The sequence below is a fragment of the Ceratotherium simum genome, chromosome 24, assembly GCF_057802395.1.
Source record: "Ceratotherium simum simum isolate JZ-2026a chromosome 24, ASM5780239v1, whole genome shotgun sequence".
Lineage (NCBI taxonomy): Eukaryota > Metazoa > Chordata > Mammalia > Perissodactyla > Rhinocerotidae > Ceratotherium > Ceratotherium simum.
In genome coordinates this window covers 14,965,029-14,982,874 of record NC_141923.1, presented here as the reverse complement: position 1 = coordinate 14,982,874, position 17,846 = coordinate 14,965,029, and the positions used below count along the sequence as shown (strand labels likewise).

Here is a 17,846-nt window from a genome sequence, read left to right as displayed (position 1 = left end):
AGGGGGATCCGGCTGCCACAGTGGACAGTAAGAGATGCGAGCGGGGGGGGGGGGGGGGGGGTCCCACAGGTGGGGGTGGGGCTGGGGTGAGGGCTTCCGAAGCCCACGGCCACCCCAGGTCGGACTATGCACACGCCCTGTCCTCGCCCCGGCCCCAGAGGGGAGACTCCGGGGACTCCGCCGCACCTACCCCGCGACCCTGTGGCTCTCCCCGACCCCTTGGCGTCCCGGTCCCGGGCCTGGCCCCGCAGCAGCTGGCGCGCAGGGGTCGGCGGGACGGCGGGCGCGTCGGGAGGCGGGGCCAACCGGACAAGGCCCGGCCCTCACAGAGTCGCTCTGAGCGAGGCGGCCGCGGTCGCGGCGGAGGGATACGGAGCGCCGTATATATATCGCGGAGCGCAGGCTCGCACTTCGGCAGTGGTGTTGGGAGCCTCGCGGACGCGGCGCCGTTACTCGCAGTTGGGCGGCGGCGCAGGCGGCGGCACAGGGCTCAGCGCACAGCGCGCCTTAGCAGCAGCAGGAGCAGCGGAGGCACCCCCGCCGTCACAGCCCCTGCGCTGGTGCAGCCACCCTCGATCTCTCTGCTCTTCCTCCCTTCGCTCGCACCATGGTAGGTCGGGAGTGGCAAATGCCGGCGTAGCAGCTGCCTGCCCGGGATTTCTTCCCCAATTTTTAGTCCAGTCCGGCTTTTTTTCCTGGTGGGGGGTTTTCTCTTTCCGGGTGTTACGCAGCAGCTGCGGTTGAGAAGGATGCATTCCGGATTTGCATCTTGGTTTCCTCGGCCAGGGATCCTCATTTAAATTTTGGTCCTTGCTGGAGCTGGCCTTGGCCGTGGGCTTGACCGCGGGCAGGGGCTCCGGCCGCAGTCGCACCTGGCCCTTCCGCATCCACCCCCTCCCCCAGCCCCGCACCACTGCATCCAGCGCGCCGCACCCGGGCTGCCCGCAGCGCTGCGCCTGAGTCGGGGCGGCGGGGGGCGGGGGAGCCGGGCGGGGCTGGGCGTTAGACGCCCCCCCTCCGCGGGCACGAAGGCGGCGGGTCGGGCGGGCGGCGGAGAATGAATGGGTCGGAGCGAGCCGGTGGCGCACATTACTCCGGCTGGGGCGTGGGGGGCGCCGTCGGCGTCCGCACCCCTTCCAGTCGACCCCGTTGGGCGCGCTCTCTCAGCCGCTCTCCCCTCCTCCCTCCCGGGGGGCGCGGCGCGGGCGTGGGCTGGGAAGGAAGGAGCCGGGGAAGGGTGGGGTGGGGGCAGGAAGGCGAGGGGTGGGGGGCGGAGAGGGCGGAAGCGGCGGGCCGGCCGCCCTGCGCCCGGGTGGGGCCCTGCGGTGTGGCCGGGGCTCGTGTCTCCCTGTCTCGCACTCCTGCAGCCCCCCACCCGGTGCGGCAGTAAAGGCGTGCGTGAGCCTCGGTACCCCGGCAGGTCCCTTCCCGCGGGAGGCGTTCGCCTCGCGCTAATTGGGGCGGCGGGGTGGGGGGGAGGAGGGAGCTGGCGCGCGGCTCGGTTTCCATTAGAGACGCGAAGTTTCTGCCCCGGGAGGAGGCGCTGGCGGCGCGGCGGGCTCGCCGCCTGGGGGAGCAGAAGCGGGTGGGAGGCGCGAGGCGGGCTTGGTCCCTACCCGCCGCGCGGCCCCGGAGTGGGGGGTCGCTCTGGCCTGGCAGGGGCGGGGCCCCCACTCCCGCCCCGGAGCCACCCTGTCCCCCTGCACCCCGCCTGCCCTTGGGGCACGCACCCCCGCCTGGCCCCTCGCTCGGCGTTTTCCCCGCTCCGCGCCACTTCCTAGTCTGTAGGGAGATGCCCTCCACGTTTTCGGTTTCTCTGCAGCTTCTAGATTGCCAGGTGCGCCTGAGAGCCTCGCTGGGTGTGTTTTCCACAGCCCCCTTCCTCGGCGGCCAGGGCTGACATCAGCCACCGCGTTTGCTGGTTTGGCGGGGTGGGGAGACGGCTCCTGGCAGGTTCAGAGCACCTTTGCCCCCACGGCCAGCAATATTTCGGGGGGAGGGGTGGCGTACGGTGCGTTTCTTTGTCGAGGAATGCTGATGCTCTCGATAACCCCTCTAACACGAGAGTTTTGTGGCGAGATGGGACTGTTCTACCCAGTAAGGTGACAGCTTCTCGTGCGAGGTGTGGCAGCGCTTCCTGTTGTACAAGACAGACGTTGCCCTGGCGTTACATAAATCATCGTGTCTCCTTCATTCGATATACAGAAAACCAACTTGGAGTGACTGGGTAGAAAGGGAGACCCAGTTCTAATTTGAAAAACTAAGTCGTCGCCCCTCCACCCGAAATCAGTGTATTGGAACACCATTCCTATTGTGAAAGTTTTGATTTAAGAGTTAGAATAAACTCAACACCGTCAGCTGTCTAGTAGGACTTATTTCATAACTGGCTTCATTAGGTGTCCTTCATTAAAATAAAAACACATTTTAGCTCTCTCTGAGATCTGAAATTCCCCTGGCTGGGGGCACAGGTTCGGTGTTGCAGAGACCAAATAATGCAAGTGAGAATTACCTCGTGGCCATTACCACCTCGAGTAGAGTCTGTTTATTGTGAGCCGCTTTTATGTTATCCTTAAGGTGGGTAGAGTGAATATCCTCCAGCGAAGTTAATAGTTTCTCCTTTCTAGAAAAGAGAGGGTATAGTCTCATAATTGTGTAGTTTTCTGTGTACTTAATTTTTGCAGTTTTTTGTAACAACTCAGTTGTAGGACAGTTTCATTTTTTTCTGGCTTCTGAATCGTGGGATAATTTGACCGAAGGCATTAGCTATTGTAAATGGTAGGCTTTTAACCAATAACTGCCTGATTTAAATGATTGGAAAGCGTTTATTACATGGAAATGAAGTTGGTAGGGTAACCCACTGCTGTATATTTATTTTTTTCACTTGTATCTCATAAAATAGGCGTAAAAGCCTGTTAATCCAACCCAGTGTCATCATGTAACGCCAGTTTGGAGATTTGGGGCGCCCGCAGCAATGCGCAAGGTGCGCTAAAAGCTTGCCCCTGGCCGAGATCCTGGCTGCGGTGACAGCAGCGTCAGGCTGGGGCCCTTCTTGGATGGAGGCGGGGACTGCGGCGGCCCTGGTGCAGTAGGTGGCGCTCTTCTTTCTCAGAGCCCGTGGCTACAGCAGATGCTGTGGGGCCTTTTGCCGCTAGGGGCGCCGTTTCTCAAATTATGAACGGACCCTTTCTAGTTAGACCTCGGAGCACACAGCTGTAGGCCCAGAAAAGAAAACCTGAAGCGAGATGTTATCTTTTCCCTGTCATCCTTTGTTTTTAAAATAGCATAAAGGGTTCCCTTTATTCTAATTGTTTTCATTAAATGCCAATGCTAAGGTTTTCAAACGTCAATTTTTTTTTAAGATTGATATTTGAAAGATCACTGTTAAAGGTGTATTTGGAAGAACTGTGTTGACCTCAAACCCCTGTGGATTGATATATAACCTTTTTTTCATGTAGGCTGATCAGCTGACCGAAGAACAGATCGCTGGTAAGTTGACGACTTCAGGGAGTTCCAGTAGTCTAGAACTGGGCATGACTTGGTTTTGGTGACTCTTCTGTCCCCTCCCTCCTAGAATCTGAGCAGTTCTCTAAGAATTTATTTAAGTGAAAATAATAAGCAGATATATGTAGGTCAAGTGTTACTCCTTGGCAGTATTTTAGAGATAATGCGAAAGGAAATGGAACTAAGAATACCTGCTTGTTTCACTCTGGAGTATTTGTGCTTCACGGTGTACGAGGCTTTGCATATAATGAGATTGCATGGAGCCTGCTACTCAAAAATGTAGTTTAGAATTCTTATGCCACAGGTCTTTCAGTAATTCACAATGAGAGCTTGTGCGTGCTGTTCTAAAATAGATGGGAATGGGTGAAAATGAGTGTTAGGACCACTATAATAATTGGGAAGGAAGTAATGTTAGTTTAGATTTTAGCTTTTAATATTCCCCTTATTTGAGATGGTTTCTTTTTAGGAAACCAGAAATGTATTTGAAATATTCTGAAAGCCATATAGAGAGAACACACTGGTTACCTGGGAATGTACATTTCTAGTAACCTTTTCATGTTGCTATGAAACAAGGAGTTCTTATAGCTATAGAAATTTAACAGGAAAGGACCTTAAGGGAACACGTGGACCAACCTTCACTTGTTACATTGGACTTAGGACTAATTTAAGCATGTAAAAATATGAGAATATTGTGGTTTTTATGGAGCAATGTTTGCTCTATGGACTGCTGTATGAAGGCCAGTCCAACAGGACTCTTGTGATATTTATTTCAGTAGATAAAGGCCAGGCAGTTTCTGATAACTTGCACAACTTGGACGGCTTGCTTTGGCAAGCCCAAGGGAAGTGTGTGCTGTGGCTGGGTTGCGTAAAGACATTCATTCTGAAAGGTAAACTTTTGTTTTCAGAATTCAAGGAAGCTTTCTCCCTATTCGACAAAGATGGAGATGGCACCATCACAACAAAGGAACTTGGAACTGTCATGAGGTCACTGGGTCAGAACCCAACAGAAGCCGAATTGCAGGATATGATCAACGAAGTGGACGCTGATGGTAAGGCTGTTAGAACACTGAATGAGCGCCAGTGTTGTGTAATTCAAGTTCAGACATGTTACAGGATTGTCTTTCAGGTCCCCAGAGCAAAGCAAATGTGCAAAGCTCCTTTCTGTGGTTGCCTTACGGCCATTGACAATTAAAATAGAAGATTATGGGCCTACCTTTTGCCCTGCTTACCGTCTAGAACATTTCTTGGATCGGATCACCGTATTGTTCTTTTCTACATGCCGTGACCTACAGCTCAATTTATCAACTGTCACATGAGTCTGCACTGAGTCCTGTGGGGGAAGTAAAGATACGTAGCCGTAGATCTTTTTGAAAAGCTTATTGTCTCTAAGAGGAGGAGAAAAACCCCACGCAAAGTGGGAGAAGAGCACTCTTAGACGGTAATGTAGAATTGAGGACAGTGTGAGCTGTAGGTGTGTTTATTGAAGAGAATTTTGAGGATCATGTGAGGCTTCGAGGCAGGCTGCATGATGACTGTAGGGAGTAGGTTTACAGAACCTAACAGAAAGGGAAGATGTATAAGGTGCAGAGCCACAAGGAACGAGCAGTAACCCCTGTAGCAGTTGGTCACCACTCGGTCATCTCTTCCTCTGGGACTCCAGAACACTGGACAACAGACCTTTCATTGCTCACTTCTATTAGTAAACAGTTTTTGAGCACTCGCTCTCCTCCCGCCCAAAAAAACCCCTTATTTTTGGGACCCATATATGTGTACTACAGAACATTGTAGAACAGAGTAAATTTTTAAAAGAGGAACTAAGAAACAATTTGGATCTAGACTCCAGCTTTCTAGATGATTGCCTTGATTAGTAGCCATTTAAAAAAATATGATATCTTAAGGTGATAGAGCAGAATTACACTTGTTTGGTCACATACATTTAGAAGCAATGGTTTTGGATAGGCATTTTAACAATCATTTCAGCCCATCTGAGCTACTTCTAAAGACTGTTTTCATCCTTAATATTGTTTGGAAAAAGGTTCTCTCTAGTTTGACTGCTAAGAGGATCAGCCATCTGGGAACGTGGAGTGGCTCCCTCCTGTGTTTTGTAAACCCTGGGAAATGGACTGGTCCCCTCAGATTGTGTGGGATAGGCGGGGAGAAGTTGTCTCAGGCTTCAGAATCTAGTATTTCCAATGAATAAGTATGATGGTGCCTAAGGCCATTATCTCTGTATGGCTATGAGATAGCACTTTAAATAATTTAAACTTTTGGAGGCCAAAAGAACTTGAAAAGATCTCTGAATTATTTTGATTTAAAGGTACTGGTGAAAATGAGTGACTTAACCTAAGGCTTTTTTCTTCTAATTTAATTTCATTTCCATTTAATTCAAGTTACACTATTAATCTGGTGGCTTGTCTTTGGGGTGTTCATCTAACTCTTAGTTTTAGAGGAGGAGTTGTTTGGAATACTGGCCATAGAACAGCTTCTTCTGACACAGTGTCCTAAATGTTAATGATCTAAGCTGTGAAAACACTTCTGACCCTTGCCCTTAATGGGAGATAAAGATGCTGAGTTGGGAAGAAAATGATTGGGTGACTTATCATCATAATGTGACTGAGAAATGCCTCCTGGAGAAGACTTTCTAACACTTTATGGTTCCTGGCATAACAAAGTCAGTTTTTCCCCTCTCATAATCCTTTTCTTCCCTAAAAACATTTTGTACTCCTGGTGGCCCAATTATGGGCCTTTATTAGCATCACTAACCGGAGTTAGAGCTGACTGCTGTCCCTAACTCAGGGGAAGGCAGTCTCAAATGCTTCCCTTGGGAGTGGAAAGAGTCAGCCTGTGGTGCTGTGTGCTTTTTTCCCTCTGGAACTATACAGCCCCCTTCCGTGGTCAGGAATCCATATGTGCAGTTCCCTTGGCATCATTAAATGCTATCCAGGGTACTCATTACTAGTTTGAATTATGTGAATCATGTGAAATTACATGTGAAGTATGTGAACAGTTTAGACCCACAAGTGGTTGAATCTAATGAAATAATTTACCAGTTTGTCCTAGCAAGTGCTTACCATTCTATAAAGTAGTTCTAAAATTATCACCGCAGAAGAGCGTTCCTGGAGTGCTTATTTTACGTGAGCTTTTTGTTTTTTAATTTGAGGTAATGGCACCATTGACTTCCCAGAATTTTTGACTATGATGGCTAGAAAAATGAAAGATACAGACAGTGAAGAAGAAATCCGCGAGGCATTCCGAGTCTTTGATAAGGTAATCTTGTGTCTACGTTGCAGACAGTACTTAAATATGGCTTTTTTGCTATCATTTTTAAAAGTTTTGACAGTCTGTTCTGGTTAGAACACTTAACTGCCTGAGCCTCTGTAATCTCACTTTTAAATATCCTGACTTAATTGCGGTAACTTTATTGGCGGGGGGTAAGCATAGTACATACAGTCACACGCCGCTTAACGACAGGGATGTGTTCTGAGAAATGGGTCGTTAGGCGATTTCGTGGTTGTGTGAACATCATGGAGTGTACTTACACAAACCTAGATGGTATAGCCTATATGCACCTAGGCTTTATGGTACTAGTCTTCCCCACCCCCCAAGCCCCAGTAGATAGCTGCATGTCATACCTGCACATCCTTCTAGTTGCTGTATGTGGGACGCGGCCTCAGCATGGCCAGAGAAGCGGTGCATCGGTGCGCGCCCGGGATCCGAACCCGGGCCGCCAGCAGCGGAGCACACGCACTTAACCGCTAAGCCACGGGGCCGGCCCTGTGGTACTAGTCTTAATGGGCCCATCATTAGACATGCGATCTGTCGTTGACCGAAATGCCGTTATGTGACACATGACTGTAGCAGAGAAATTTTGAACCAAGTTTCTTGATTGTTACTTTCAATTTCTGTTAAATTTTGAAGAGCCCCTGCCTTTTTCGCATTCACTGACTGCATGTATTTAGTAGGTAGAAGTGGGAACTGGAGATGGGAGGATTGTCAATGTCCAGAGTTGGCAGTAACTTGAGAGGGCATAATTAAGTCAGAGACCTTGCCCACACTGAACCCCCATCAACCTCTATCAGTAACAATTGCTGACCCTTCACAGGATGGCAATGGTTACATCAGTGCGGCAGAACTACGTCACGTCATGACAAACTTAGGAGAAAAACTAACAGATGAAGAAGTAGATGAAATGATCAGAGAAGCAGATATTGATGGAGATGGACAAGTCAACTATGAAGGTAAACATGACGTTTCTTTAGCTTAGTTTTTAATAGTCTTCCGTTTAGGCTCCATAAAGAACTGTTTCACTAGACCTTCACTGATTTTTTTTTTTTTTTTTAATGCAGAGTAGAGATGTTGTGTTCGTTAAAGCTGCTTTTGAACGTAACCAAAAGTTATGATTATTTGTCTTTACAGAATTCGTACAGATGATGACTGCAAAATGAAGACCTACTTTCAACTCCTTTTCCCCCCTCTAGAAGAATCAAATTGAATCTTTTACTTACCTCTTGCAAAAAAAAAAAAAATTCATTTACTCATTCTGTTTCTATATAGCAAGACTGAATGTCAAAAGTACCTTCTGTCCACACACACAAAAAATCTGCATGTATTGGTTGGTGGTCCTGTCCCCTAAAGATGAAGCTACACATCAGTTTTACGATATAACTCCTTGTACTACCTTAACGATAAGGAAGCACTTGGTGGACTCCTTGCAGGTCCATTTGCTAATAAGTAATACACTGTTTGGGCTGGCCGGTTTTTCATGCATGCAGCTTGACAATTGAGCAGAGTCAGGCATTTGTATTAAAACAAGAAAAACGAAAAAACAAATTCAAAACCTATTCAAATGGGTTCTAGTTCAATGTGTTAGTATAAATCGTCATAGCTGGTTTACTGAAAACAGACATATTTAAAATTGGTTTACCTCAGGATGCTGTGCAGAAAAATGGGTGAAGGATAAACTGTCTAGACAGAGCCCCACTAGCAGGATGGTCCTCTTGTACTTCCGTGTGCCCTGACCCGTGGTGACGATGACACCCTGGTGGCATGCCTGTGTGTTTTGGTTTAGCATTGTCTGCATTGCACTAGAGCGAAGTGGGTGTCAGGCTGTCACTGTTCACACAAATTTTTAAAAACAAACTTTTACCAAGGGAGCATCTTTGGACTCTCTGTTTTTAAAACCTTCTGAACCATGACTTGGAGCCAGCAGAGTAGGCTGTGGCTGTGGACTTCAGCACAACCATCAACATTGCTGTTCAAGAAATTACAATTTACGTCCATTCCAAGTTGTAAATGCTAGTCTTTTTTTTTTTTTTTTTTTTCCAATAAAAAGACCATTAACTTAAAGTGGTGTTAAATGCTTTGTAAAGCTGAGATCTAAACGGGGACAAGGAAGTCAGAGGGGAGGCCAGTGCGCCTTTAAATGCCCACAGCCCAGCATTGGGTTTCCCTCCCTCCCTCCTGATATCCTAGCACCAACCTCTGAGCCTGAGACCTTGCCTAAAACCAAGCAGATAATAATTGCTTCATCATATCTCTGGACATGTAGGTCTACTTGTGTTTTCACCGGGGTGGGGGGTGGTGGGGGGTGACTCTTGGTAACTTAATGATTATTCAGGCAGTAGAGCTCTTAATGAAGGAAAAAAACCACTTTCTCTCAAGCATGTATTTAGGGGTTCTTCTCAGTCGTGCTGCTGATTACCTGTTTTATGTAACTACTTGAGACCATCTGTGCAAGAGACATGATTTAGTGTGTCTGTAATTCAATCCTCGCTGTGTGTGGTAGAAGCAGTAGTCACTTTTCTAAGCCAGTCTCTTCATGCCTAGAAGACACTACCACTCACTCTTTGATTCACGATTTTTAATTTATGATTTTATTTACCTTAGCCTCCTTTTACCTTTTTTAAGTTGACTTGACGTTGCTTTCTTCCTCTAAGTGGAACTAATGCTAGCCCCTAGCTTGAAAGTAAAACTCCAGCCCAGAGGGAGTTGTCTGATTATAAACCTGTAACCCAAACTAAGAGATCCTGGTACTGGTCTTTGCAGTGGGATTGGTCCACTTAAAAAGCCCCCTTGCAGGCATATTGCGTTTAGTGCGGAACTCTCTGAAGTGAAGGCTGGATGTGCATCTTTCAGGGTGTTAACTGGTTTTATCTTACTAGCAAGGAGATTTGGGTTCTGAGTGTTTGTGTGGGAGGTTTTAATTTGCCAGGGAACAGTGGCAGGTTGCTAGCGAAGCAGCAAGAAGCTCTTGGCAGCCAAATGGGTGCATTCAGGGCTGATTTATAGAGACCCTTGGCTTCTCCCTCTCCTACTCCCTGTCTTTCTGGCATTTTGCAGCTTGATGGATTTCCTGCCAGAGGGGTGGGTCAGAGCAGTGGAGAGGAGCCCGCCCATCCGCCTCTGCTGCTGGCCCTTGGGCCGGGTGGTTGGTAGAAGAGAGGTTGACGTCATGAGCTAGGGTTGGTTTTCATAATTCCCTGAGTCTGGAAGGAACACCTAAGGGTACCTTGGGGGTTCTTCCTGTGAGATAGGGAGGACTGAGGGCACCTGGTTAAAATAAGTTAACGACCTGGATGTTTCTTACAGGGAAGTCAAGTTGCCTGACTGTTGACCCAGTCTCAGGCCTGCGGCTGAGGACCTTCTGGTAGTTTCAAAGAGGGTTGGGGGTGATTTGACTTGTTTTTGAAAGCTGCCTTCTATCTTACCCTCTCACCAAGTCTTTTTCTAGAAGCTGAGTGGACTCCACTTTAGTGGTCCCACAGTCTTTCCTAAAAGACTACCTTTGAAACCAGATTCTTGTGTGGCCAGGATCCTGCATGGGAACCAGAAACCTTTCCTCCCGGGAATGCTGAGTTCCAGTTTGGTGCAGAGGTGAAGTCGATTCCACTGTGGCCTTTTCCTCTGGCCTTTGAGGGGACGACCAGCCCGGGGGCCAGGTGTCCGTGTGAGTTTGTGGGAGGAAATGGTGGATGCTGTGGCAGGGCAGTACTCTTCGGTTGGTTAGCACCTTCCTGTAAACTCGTGCCCCTACTTCTAACTGCTCTATAAATATATACATATATTTATATATATAAAGTGATTAGTTTAACTGGCATCCTGCTTGACTTGCCATAAAAAACTGCTGAGTACTTGGCAAACACTTTTCCTAGTTTTGTTCTCCATCTGTTTGGGGTAGATGTTGAGTAAGACAAATGTATCCTGGTGTTTCAAATGGGCTCTTGAAGCACTGTTGCCAAGGAAGGCTTTTTCTGATTTTTTGACAAATGAATTTTTGCACACTTTAATTGGTGTCTTTCGGCAACTTAAACACGTTGAAAATTAGCTACTGTACATATTTTTATATTCTCTTTATAAATGCATGTCTGATTGTACTTGTAACCACATAGTAACGAGTGGCTGTCCAGTAGGCCTAGTGCCACTGTGGCCCATCAGAGTAGCAGTGTATTATTGGCCCCTCAGTATACTGGGAACTTCTTCCTAAACAAAGAATGTAAATTTGGTCAAGTCTGCTCTTTGTTCAATTATTTTAAACATCTGAATTAATGTATATCCTAAATACATTTATCCTTTTGGCAGTGACTAGATTTCCACGAATGCGTCTTAATCTATCCCTCCAGCTGGCAGTTATTTTCTTTTTTAATCCCTTGAAGTTGTCCTGTAGGAGACAGAAATTCTTTGCTGTCTGCATCCCTTGGAGTAAGAAGGTAGTGGCATGGGTGGAGTGTGTGTTCTTTCTCCAGATCTATTATACTGTTCATTAAACACGTCTGTAGCAAAGATGGTGGCGGTTCTTTTGTTACTGAAGTGACCCTTCACCGTGGTGATTTGAAAAGGAGATGTACTTGAACGTTTCTGTAAATCTTGAGATAAACTGTTTGGAGATTTAACCACCTCTCTGATGGGGGACCAACTCTATGGAAATTGTAAATAAGTTTTATTTATAAACCTGGCACTGTATTCAATAAACATTTCTGCAGCCTTTCATCTCTAACTGCGAATTGTGTAGGTTTTTAGCTTGGGTAGCTTTTAACCCATTTTGCTCAATGAACAAGATACCTGCCCTCGGATGTAATTCCACCTAGGCTCTAGCACAGTCATGAGCGTGAGGGACCAGAACTACCACAAACACATCCCACTACCAGCCTCGCTCGAGCTATAAGTAGTTTGGGTGTTAATAGCTGACATATTAACACAATCTCTTGGCCTATTAGTGTATCCAGGCTTGCTTTATGCAGAAAATGTACACCATGAAAAGATTAATTTCCCTGTAGCCTCAGTGTTAATGCAAGTCTCTAGGAGTTGGGAAAAGAAACACATTTAAAAAATTAGGTGGGAATTTTAAATTACATAAGCACATACCTCTCTGCCCATGTCAAGAGCAGGGCAGCTGAGGAAAACCAGGTGGGATGCATCTTCCATTCGGAGCCTTGGAGTAGAAGGTTAGCGCTGTCCCAGACCCTGGTTCCTAGATGAGGTTCTCAAGCAGGAAAGGCCACCTCCTGGCTGCCACCTCTTTCCAGAAGGAGCTTTTCCAAGCTGCTCTGCCCGTTTCCTTTCCACTTTGCACAGAAGCAGTGAGAAGGCTGAAAAGAGGAACCATCAAAGGGTAAGGGCCTTCTTTGGCCACAGGCTTGAGACACATCTCCAGGGAGCTTATAGCCCCTCCTGTATACAGGGGCTGGGACTGCAAGGATGTGCACACCACTGTGGGGACAGAGCCCTCTTCTCTGAGACTTTAGGCCTGTCTCCTAGTTTTGGTTCTGTCCCTCTGTAGCCTTGGGCGGGTTCGTTACCTTCTTTGGGCCGTGGTTTCCTCCTTGGTAAAACAAGGTTATTGGACTAGGTACCTTCTACCTGTGGCTTTCTAGGATTCTGACCAACCTGGCTTGGCATCACTTGGTGTTTAAATTGAAACTGCAGCCTAAAGGGTGGGAGGCAAAGTAGTGTGGCAGTGCCGTATGCTTTGAGCTGACAAATGGGGTTTTTAAAGTCTCAGCAGCTCCATGTTGGGGGTGGAGTGGAGGGTAATCTTAGTGTTAAGACTGTGATGTAATCTTGGAACGTGGGTCAGAGAAACTAATCATTAAGTGACTTCCATCCTCCTCCCAGGACGGAAGTAGGAAGCTACCACCAGGCCCGCAAGACAGATTCAGTCCAAGTGACAACGTCATCTGGTTTTTCAGCGGCTTTGGCTCAGGAAAAAAACACACATACACATTTCCGATTTGAGCTGAACTTCCCCAGGCCTTGGGGGCTGGAGCATCCAGTGACTCAGGACGCCTTAGAAGGAAATAAAACTTAAAGTTTTTTATAGCTTGGTGCACCTCCTCTCCCACTGCTCTCAGCCCTCTGCCAGGGAGTGGGAGGAGTCAGCGCATGCTCCGGCACCCACGGGAGAGCTGGCTGGAGCCGAGGAGCTGGCTGGCTCTCCCATCACATGGTCAACAATCTCCGAACTTGGGTTAAAAAAAAATTGGCAGCTTCCCTCAGAAGAGTTATGTCCTGCCTGTGTGTCAGCCACCCTTGGAGTGAGTGTGTATTTACACATTCAGATAGTATTTCCAATGCCACATTTTCAAGTTTTATTTTCCCTTTTACAAAGCTGAAAGGGAAAATCTGGAGGCTCCTCCTCTAGTAAGATAATTTCTTAAATATTTTGTTACAACATAAGCTTTTTATCCTAGCTACTGGTAAGCGTATACAGTTGGCTTTTAAAATAGTTTTCTTTCCCTTTTTGAGTCTTAGTATACCCTTCAAATGTGATTTTTCTATTTTAGTTACTCTGTTTTACGTGAAAGATGGATTCTTTTTCCCCATACATACTGGTACCAGTCAAGGTATGAGATAATGGATTATTAAAAAAAAAAGAAAATAAATGAGAAAGTAATTATAAAATGATATCATCTTAGTTAAAAGGACTCAGTCATATATAGTGGGTCAAACTCCTTCCCAGTGCAAGTACCCATATCTGGTGATTCTCAAACCTTTTGGAAAACTTCCCATGACAACAAGCTCATTACCTCACCAGGCAGCCCAGTCCCATTTTTACAAAAGTATTTTTCTGCTTCTAAAAGAAATGCTGTTTATTGTATAAAATTTGTGATATCAAATGACCCCACTACTCTTATAAAATATAGTTAACACTTTATATTTCCTTCCAGAATTTTTTATAACCAGATAGATGCAGAGATATAGTTGGTAAAATTGGAATCTGTATGGATGTTTTTTTAAATTAAGCATAATATTCTTTATTATATATAATCACATGTATATATACATATATATTATAATCTTTTTATTCCTTATACTCTTTCTTGAGACACAATTCATGTACCATGAAATGCATACCCTTTTAAAGTGTACATTTAGTGGTTTTTAATATACACAAGGTTGTGCAACCTTCAACACTATCTAATTTTAGAACGTTTTCATCACCCCAAAAAAATACTGTACCCGTTAGTAGTCACTCCCCATTCTCCTAGGCAACCAGTAATCTACTTTCTGTCTCTACAGATTTGCCTGTTCTGGACATATATAAATGGAATCGTGTTCATGATTCTTTATCCTCTCTTTTTCACTTTTTATACTGGACATTTCTCCATATACTTAGATTCTTGGATATAATTTTTAGGAGCTGGCTATATTAATATGGCATAATTTAGTTAACCAATTCCTTAATAAAGGCTATTCGGCACATTCCATCTTGAGCAGTTCCAAGTGTGAGAACATGCTTAATAGATTGAAACCTGCTTCCTTTTAGCTTCCACCTGTTGATTCTGCTTCACACTGGTGGAGCTAACACTGGATTTCTGATCTTGTTTCCCCGAGGCAGACCCTTGGTCTTTCATACTTTCTCATACCCCTCCTTAAGTCTTCAGGCTTAATATTTGCTCCTCTCTCTCTCTCTTTTTTTTTAAGCACCCTTTGAGAGGAATCAACAAGATTTAGTGAAATTTACCCAGGTTTTGTCTTCAAACAGCTCCACGTCCATATCCTGCCTTCTCAAGTGGCATGCCTTTTGGCAAGTGACAACTCTGTGCGTCAGTGTTCTCAAGGTGGTTGTAACAGTAAATGAGATGATGGAAATCTTCTAGCATAGTGGCTAGCACATGGAAGGTGCTTAAAAATGCTCTCTTCTCCTTCCACACAATATGAATCCTATTATCACAGAAGAAAATGAGACCAGTTTTACAGTTTGCTTCATTTGACCCAGCTCATGTTGGTTCTTGGAAATTGCCACTTCCTTTGTTAAAAGCACACAAGCCTTCTGTTTAAGCATCTACTCCTCATCCCTTTGAAAATCCTAATGACCGTTGCCAGTGTCTAGTCTTCTGGTACCTGCTCCCCAGAGCCCGTGGGCAAACCTGCTGGACCCTCAGCCAAGCCAGGCCGGAGAACTTCCCTCGTTGCTCTCCCTTGGTGTGCCTGCATGGAAAGATCTGCAGCATCTCTGGGCATTTGCAGGCTCGGTCTCCGCTGGAGAGGGATGGAGGTCTCATTCTTGTTAAAGGTCAATCTCCTTAATAGGCACTTGACCACACTTGGGAGAGGTCAGTGGTTAGGCCATCTCTCCATTCATCTCTCCAATTAACATCCCATTACCTTCCATCCCCTGGCAGAGGCCTGCCTCTTCCTGCTCCTTCTCTTCTGGGACCCTGTGGTTCTACCAGTGTTCTGACTAGTTCTTGAGAGACGCTCATGCCCCCAGCCGGGAGCTCTTCTCTGTAGTGTGGCTGGACCTGGCCCAAACTTGTCTAACACCATGGGAAGTGATGCCGTCTAGTCACATCTCACCTCCTCTCTTCTCTGCCAAAGTCTTGATCTTCAACTGGAAGATGTCATGCAACACCCCTAGCTCCCAAGACCTGATTGCAGCTCAAAGTCAGAGACACCTCCCAAAACACCAGAAGTGGGCGATGACCCAATGGTTGGCTAAATCCTAGCAAGCTCATCCTTTTTTAAGGGTTCTGGACAGGAACTCAGGGCCCGGATGCAGTGTTCAAACAGGGCAAATCCTTTAACTCAGCTTTGCAAATAACTACCTGGCCTCTCCATTCAGTGGCCGCCTGTAACCCGGAAGGAATTCACAACGTACTTCTTTTGCTGTTTCGTAGTGAGAGAGGCAGCTGGTTAAAGGAAAGAGTGGGTGAGTGGTGTTCTGATTATTTGTTCTCAGGTTTGATGCCTACAATGTTCAGAGCTCTGAATTAAGAGGATTTCAAAATATTGGAAGGCTCCGTCTCTACCTTTTGAGGAGCTTTTGCAGGCTTTCTGTTGAAACATCATCAAACACAGCTGCCAAGCAGCATGCCGATGAATAACGTATACCCACTTGAATACTTAAGAACTGTTGCAGACAAAGCGTAAAAATGTATAAAGCAAGAATCAACAACAACAAGAATAACAAATCTGTCATCACAGAGATTTTAACTTACTTCTCCCAGTAGTTAAGAAACGAAGCAGACAATAGTACATTTGAACCACACAATTAACAAGGTTGATCTTTGATGTGTGTATGTAGAACATTGCACCCAGTATTTAGAGATTTCACATTACAGATATTAATTAGGTATTAACATTAATAATATTAATAAGTTAATAAACTATTATATTAATTATAGTTATAGGATTATATATAATTATAAATATAGATCTATAAATAAATATGCTAAAAATGAAATTAATATGTTAGATAATTAAGATTGACTACACATTAGATTGTAAAGTAAATCTCAACAAATGTTTTTTAAAAATCATATTGATCATGTTGTCATAACTGCAATGGATAGAAAATAACTTTAAAAATACAGCTTTAAAAATATCCAGTTTTGAAAATTAAAACTTCTAATAACACATGAGTATAGAAAGAAATAATAACGAAAATCTAGAAAATGTTTAGGACTGAATGAAAACAAAATTTTACATTTCAAAACTGTAGGATACAATTTAGAAATGTATAGCATTAAAATGTTTATACTGGAAAAGAAGAAAGGCTAAGAATAAATAAGGTAAATATCCAACTTAAGTTAGAAAAAGGAACAGAATAAGCACAAAGAGAGTAGAAGGGAATTATCAAAGATAACCGTAAAAATTAATGAAATACAAATCAAAGGCACAATAAAGAAGATCAACAGGGGCCGCCCGGTGGCGCAAGCGGTTGAGTGCGTGCCCTCCGCTGCGGCGGCCTGGGGTTCGCAGGTTTGGATCCCAGGTGCGCACCGACGCACCGCTTGTCAAGCCATGTTGTGGCGGTGTCCCATATAAAGTGGAGGAGGATGGGCATGGATGTTAGCCCAGGGCCAGTCTTCCTCAGCAAAAAGAGGAAGATTGGCAGATGTTAGCTCAGGGCTGATCTTCCTCACAGAAAAAAAAAAAAAAGATCAAAGACAAAAGTTGGCTCTTTGAAAAGATTATTAGAAACAGTATGGTAGTTTGTCAAAAAATTAAAAATATAGTTACCATATGATCCAGCAATTCCACTTCTGGGTATTTATACCTAGAAGAATTGAAAGCAGGGACTCAAACAGATATCTGTACAGCCGTGTTCATAGCAGCATTATTCGCAATAGCTAAAAGGTGGAAGCAACCCAAGTGTCCACCAATGAGTGAGTGGATAAACAAAATGTGATCTATACATACAATGGAATATTATTCAACCTTAAAAAGGAAGAAATTCTGACATATGCTGCAACATGGATGAACCTCGAAGACATTGTGCTACATGAAATAAGCCACTCGCAAAAGGACAAATACTATATGATTCCACTTACAGGAGGTCCCTGGAATAGTCAAATTCATAGAGAAAGAAGGTAGAATGGGTGGTTGCCATAGAGGGAGGAATGAGGAATCATTGTTTAATGGGTAAAGTTTCAGTTTTGCAAGATAAAAAAGTTCTGGAGATGGATGGTGGTGATGGTTGCACAACAATGTGAATGTACTTAATACCACTGACCTGTACACTTAAAAATTGTTTAAAATGGTAAATGTTATGTTATGTATATCTTACCACAATTTTTTTAAAAAGTCAAGGAAGTGGAGAGAACGTTACAGAAAGATAATGTCATCCTGGGAGTTGCTTATATTGCAGATGATATTTCTCTTCTGTTTCATTGATTTATTGTCTATTATTTCACCATTAATACACTGTTTAATTATTATAGTTTTATAATAAAAGTTAATGTCTGGTGTTTCAAGTAGAAAAATTATTAGACAAATCTCAGGCAGTGCTGATGAAAGAAATGTTAGGAATGAAAAGGGAGTCAGAACCACAAATAAACCAGAGATGTTTTTTTAAAGTATATTATAAAAAATTTGATGGCAATAAATAAGAAAACTAAAATAAA

General features: G+C 44.9%; 1 protein-coding gene across 2 annotated transcripts; it reads left to right on the top strand.

Annotated features, from left to right (window-relative positions):
• The first annotated feature begins 419 nt into the window (after positions 1-419).
• CALM1 (calmodulin 1) lies at positions 420-11,487 on the top strand. 2 transcript variants are annotated; one of them, XM_004434200.3, is made up of 6 exons: positions 420-610; positions 3,456-3,486; positions 4,407-4,550; positions 6,662-6,768; positions 7,604-7,739; positions 7,918-11,487. In XM_004434200.3, exons 1-6 carry the CDS (start codon positions 608-610, stop codon positions 7,944-7,946), a joined length of 450 nt encoding a protein of 149 aa, XP_004434257.1. In that variant the 5' UTR covers positions 420-607; the 3' UTR covers positions 7,947-11,487. The 2 variants fall into 2 exon arrangements, with proteins under 2 accessions (XP_004434257.1, XP_087304186.1); XM_087448060.1 differs by lacking the exon at positions 420-610 and having other exon boundaries at positions 3,450-3,486.
• The last annotated feature ends 6,359 nt before the right edge of the window (positions 11,488-17,846 follow it).

What these genes read in the sequence shown, in the direction of transcription:
- CALM1 (XM_004434200.3), top strand. An exon ending in GACCGAAGAACAGATCGCTG is followed by an intron (nt 3,487 to 4,406) that starts GTAAGTTGACGA and finishes TTTTGTTTTCAG; the next exon opens with AATTCAAGGAAGCTTTCTCC. An exon ending in CATTCCGAGTCTTTGATAAG is followed by an intron (nt 6,769 to 7,603) that starts GTAATCTTGTGT and finishes GACCCTTCACAG; the next exon opens with GATGGCAATGGTTACATCAG.